General features: G+C 64.8%; 1 protein-coding gene across 1 annotated transcript in view; it reads left to right on the top strand.

The window, feature by feature from the left end:
• The window catches only part of ITGB4 (integrin subunit beta 4), a 22,649-nt gene that overhangs the window by 1,267 nt on the left and 16,552 nt on the right, over positions 1-4,830 (top strand). The window contains exons 3-12 of the mRNA XM_015563304.1: positions 70-171; positions 305-509; positions 908-1,004; positions 1,133-1,304; positions 2,216-2,479; positions 2,808-2,897; positions 3,144-3,266; positions 3,497-3,661; positions 3,825-3,901; positions 4,196-4,398. Of these exons, the coding sequence (XP_015418790.1) occupies positions 70-171; positions 305-509; positions 908-1,004; positions 1,133-1,304; positions 2,216-2,479; positions 2,808-2,897; positions 3,144-3,266; positions 3,497-3,661; positions 3,825-3,901; positions 4,196-4,398 (1,498 nt within the window). The remainder of the gene's footprint in view (positions 1-69; positions 172-304; positions 510-907; positions 1,005-1,132; positions 1,305-2,215; positions 2,480-2,807; positions 2,898-3,143; positions 3,267-3,496; positions 3,662-3,824; positions 3,902-4,195; positions 4,399-4,830) is intronic.

Below are 4,830 nucleotides of genomic sequence, written 5' to 3'. Positions count from 1 at the left end.
CAGGAAACTCGGAGGGGACAAATCCGGGGGACGGGCCCTGCGCCCCCTGACTCGTCTCCTTCCGGCCAGACATTCAAGGACCGACGCTGCAACACCCAGGCGGAGCTGCTGGCCGCGGGCTGCGGGCCGGAGAGCGTGGTGGTCATGGAGAGCAGCTTCGAGATCACAGAGGTGCCCGGGCGGGGTCAAGGGAGCTGGGACCTCCGTGCTCACGGCGGCTGTGTGGGGTTCCCTGTCCCGGGCTGGGCGGAGAGGGACCATCAGCTCTCTGGAGTGACCCCCTCTGCCCCCTCCCCCGTCACAGGAGACCCAGATCGACACCACCCTGCGCCGCAGCCAGGTGTCCCCCCAGGCGCTGCAGGTCCTCCTGCGGCCGGGCGAGGAGCGGCTCTTCGAGCTGGAGGTGTTCGAGCCGCTGGAGAGCCCCGTGGACCTGTACATCCTCATGGACTTCTCCAATTCCATGTCCGACGATCTGGACAACCTCAAGCAGATGGGGGAGCACCTGGGCCCGGCCGGGCCAGCGTGGAGGACGGAGGGGCGGGGGGGGGGCAGGTGCCTCACCCAGCCCGCTGGGCACCTGCTCAGAGGCCAGGGCTCAGGACAGCTGTCCCCACCCCACAAGGAAGGACAGGACATTAACCCCCCCCCCCGAACTCCCCACATTCCCAGGGGAGCATCCCCAGGGTCTGGGACTTAGAGAAGGCCGCCTTCTCCAGCCGGCCCCGTGCAGGGCTCTGGTACCCGAGGCCCATGGCCCTCGACTGTGACTGGGGACAAAGGCTCCTGGGAGCATCACTGTGTGTCCACCGAGGTCACCTCCTCTTCCCGAGCCAGCCCCGGCCCCCCGTGTTGATGTGGGGGTGCTGAGGCTCAGCTGCCTTCTCTGTTCCCTGTTGATGCCCAGCCCGGGTCCTGAGCCGGCTCACCAGCGACTACACTATTGGATTTGGCAAGTTTGTGGACAAAGTCAGCGTCCCCCAGACGGACATGAGGCCGGAGAAGTGAGTGGCCGAGGGGGCGGGAGTCCTGGCTTTTGCCTGAAATGAGCGGGCGGGCGGCCTCCCAGAGAGGACGGTCGGGGGCACAAGTGGGTCTTCACCCCTGACCCTCTCCCTCCCCCTGTGCCCAGGCTGAAGGAGCCCTGGCCCAACAGCGACGCCCCCTTCTCCTTCAAGAACGTCATCAGCCTGACGGACGACGTGACCGAGTTCCGGAGGAAGCTGCAGCAAGAGCGCATCTCGGGCAACCTGGACGCCCCGGAAGGTGGCTTCGACGCCATCCTGCAGACGGCCGTGTGCACGGTGCGCGCCAGGGAGGGGCTGCGCCTGGGAGAGGGCGGTGCTGCTCCACCAGGGCACTGCTGCCACGGGCTGCTCTGGTGCCAGCCGAGGCCCCGCGTCCTGAGCCGCTCTGGGTGGCCCTCAGTTACAATGCGGCTTCAGATGTGCCGGGAGCCACAGCCCTGAGCCCTGAGCCTTGGCCGGCGAGGCAGACATGCGTCCCGGATCTCCGGAACCTTCCATGCCCTGATGCCAGTCTCCCGCCCAATCTCCTCCCTCATGCCAGTCTCCCAGGACCCACAGCTGCCCCGTCTCCAGCAGTGCTGGGCCGCCAAAGAAGGCACTTCGTTTTGTGTGCATGTCAATTTTTTCCCATTTTGAAAATAATATACCCACTTAATAGACAGTTTGGAAAACAAAGAAGAGAAGTAGCCCGTGGTCACCACGGTCAGACGGTGGCCATGGTGTCCCACCAGCATAGCTCCTTCCCTCTTCCTTATTTCCTGAGGTTGGAGTCGGTGCCCTGCTCATCTGAAACTTGCTTTTTTCCCCTTGGCGCATCTTCTCTTTTGTAATCGTTTCCACACTCGTCCCATCTGTCGTCTAACCAAGTGTCATCGCTGCTGGGCCTCTTGTAACCGGCCCTTTTCATTTAACGTTGCGTGGGGTACCTTTTCCTGTGCAGTTAAAACGTCCTGGAGGGTGGCTAAGACCTTGGGGGACAGTCGGATGGCCCTGGGGCCGATCTTGAGTGGCGCCCACGGTGTGCGCAGACCCGCGCCCATTTCCTGGCACTGGTTCTGTCTTCCATGTCGTCACTCATTCGTGATGATGGCTGCTGTTCGTCCTGTGGCCTCACCGGGCCCCCCATGGGGACCCACGTTCACCGTCACACAGGACAGCGCAGTGACTGCCCTCCTTGCTCTCCCCAGAGGGACATCGGCTGGCGCCCTGACAGCACCCACCTGCTGGTGTTCTCCACCGAGTCTGCCTTCCACTATGAGGCCGACGGTGCCAACGTGCTGGCTGGCATCTTGAAGCGGAATGACGAGGAGTGCCACCTGGACGCCACAGGCACCTACACCCAGTACAAGACACAGGACTACCCGTCTGTGCCCACCCTGGTGCGCCTGCTGGCCAAACACAACATTATCCCCATCTTCGCCGTCACCAACTACTCCTATAGCTACTACGAGGTGTGTGTGGTGGGGTAGTGGGGGTGGCCTGGGGCCTCACCGGCTGAGAAAGGGGCGGGTAGGGGTCCATGGATCTTCTCAGACCTCTCTCCTCTCTCTCCGTCTCTCCTCCCTCCCTTCACCCCTTACTCCCGCCCCAACCAGCCAGCACCTCCAGGGTGTGCCCTGGTGGGACAGGGAGGTCATGTGCCCACCCTCCCCCAGGCAGGCGGGGCTAAGAGGTCTGACTCTGGATGCACCAACAGGTTTCAGGCCTCAGTGATCCCATCTGCAAAGTGGGGATAACCCTGAGCTGTTACTGAGCCGGGGCCTGGCTTTCTGTCCGCAGAAGCTGCACAAGTACTTCCCTGTGTCCTCGCTGGGCGTGCTGCAGGAAGACTCGTCCAACATCGTGGAACTGCTGCAGGAGGCCTTCAACGTGAGGCGCGGGGCCCGCCCGAGGCCGGGTCCCTCCGGGCAGGGCTGGGGGGAGGCCGAGTGGGCGAAGGGTGTCCCCAGTCAGGGTGGAGAAACAGGTCAGGCCAGTGAGGCAGGGTCCCCGGGGAGCCCACCCGAGCCCTGCCGCCCTGACGCCACCCCAGTCCCCACACAGGGGCAGAGCACAGCCAGGCCCGAGGGGTGGGCCCAGGCTCCCCCGGGCCCCTGACCCCTGGCCTTCCTTTAGCGCATTCACTCCAACCTGGACATCCGGGCCCTGGACAGCCCCCGCGGCCTGCGGACAGAGGTCACCTCCAAGATGTTCCAGAAGACGGAGACGGGGTCCTTTCACATCCGGCGAGGAGAAGTGGTACGTTTTCACGGGGCCCCGGGGCGGGAGGACGGGCACAGCCCCTGCGAGGGGGTCAGCCTGAGCAGAGGTCAAGGACGTGGCCTCTGAAGCCAGACAGGCCCGGGTTTGAAGGCCCCGGGTCAGCCCCTCGGATGAGCTGGGGGCCAGGACCCAGGCACATCCCGAAGCTTGAGGCCCACGGGCCTTCAGACACGGGCCTGCCTTGGCTGACAGCAGGGTCCCTGCAGGGCACCTACCAAGTTCAGCTTCGGGCCATCGAGGACGTGGACGGGACGCACGTGTGCCAGCTGCCAGAACACGACAGGAAGGGCAACATCCACCTGAAGCCCTCCTTCTCCGACGGCCTCCGGATGGACGTGGGCATCGTCTGTGACCTGTGCGCCTGCGAGCTGGTATGACTGTGCCCGGGGCGGGAGGGAGCTGTGGAGCCGGCCCAAGCCCCGCGCCCTGCGCCCTGCGGCCACGTCCCCCTCGAGGGGCGCCCTGAGGGGCAGAGGCAGCAGGAGTGTCCAGTGGCCCTGCCCCCCCCATATACCCCACGTGTTCTCATTCTAGCAAAAAGAGGTGGGCTCACCCCAGTGCAGCGGCAACGGAGACTTCATGTGCGGACACTGTGTGTGCTACGAGGGCTGGTGAGTGTGCAGTGCCCAGCGTGCCAGCGGGCCCTCACCCTGGGCCCCCGTCTGTGCCTGACTAGGAGAGGGCACCTGGTTGTTAGGTGCGGCCCGTTCAAAGCACTTTGAGCTACTTAGGATGCAGCTGGAAAGACGTGCAAGAATCAGGACAATGGGCCGTCGGGGCACGGGACCTGGGGGCTGGGGGTTGGGGGTGGTCTGCTCAGAGCCTCAGTTTTCTCATCTGTGAAATGGGAGGGTAAAGGCCCAGCCTGGTCCCCGGCTGTGGGAAGTGACTGGCTCCTCCCTCAGGAGTGGCAAGACCTGCAGCTGCTCCACGGGCTCGCTGAGCGACATCCAGCCCTGCCTGCGGGAGGGAGAGGACAGGCCGTGCTCGGGGCGCGGCGAGTGCCAGTGCGGGCGCTGCGTGTGCTACGGCGAAGGCCGCTACGAGGGCCAGTTCTGCGAGTTCGACAACTACCAGTGCCCACGCACCGCCGGGTTCCTCTGCAACGGTGAGCTCCGCAGCCATGGTGGCCGGTGCCAGTGACCTGGGTGCCAGCCCCTGCCCTGCCCTGCCCTGCCTGCTGCTCCCCCATCAGAACAGGTTATGAGAGCCAGGCTGGGAGTCTGAATCCCAAGTTCAGACCCAGCCCTGCTCCGGGCTCCCTCGTGCCTCCTCCCACCACGTCCAGCACCAGCCTGGACCTCTACCCCCTCTACGAACTCGATGCCCAAGGCCAGTATGACGTTCCCCTTGTGTTTGAGACCCCCACTTCCCTGAGGTCCCCCCGGTCCGTGCCCACCTCCTGTCTCCACCCTCCCATCTCATCATGGTGGGTATCGCCCAGCTCAACCCTCGAGGTTACTGGGATACGGCCTGGCGATCGTGCCTCGCTCAGAGATGCCAAATTTCTACGGGCACGCCTGGAGTGACAGCCTCCGCA

The sequence above is a fragment of the Myotis davidii genome, unplaced genomic scaffold (genome assembly GCF_000327345.1).
Source record: "Myotis davidii unplaced genomic scaffold, ASM32734v1 scaffold539, whole genome shotgun sequence".
Lineage (NCBI taxonomy): Eukaryota > Metazoa > Chordata > Mammalia > Chiroptera > Vespertilionidae > Myotis > Myotis davidii.
The sequence above is the reverse complement of the archived record's forward strand: the minus strand, read 5'-3'. Positions and strand labels throughout refer to the sequence as shown.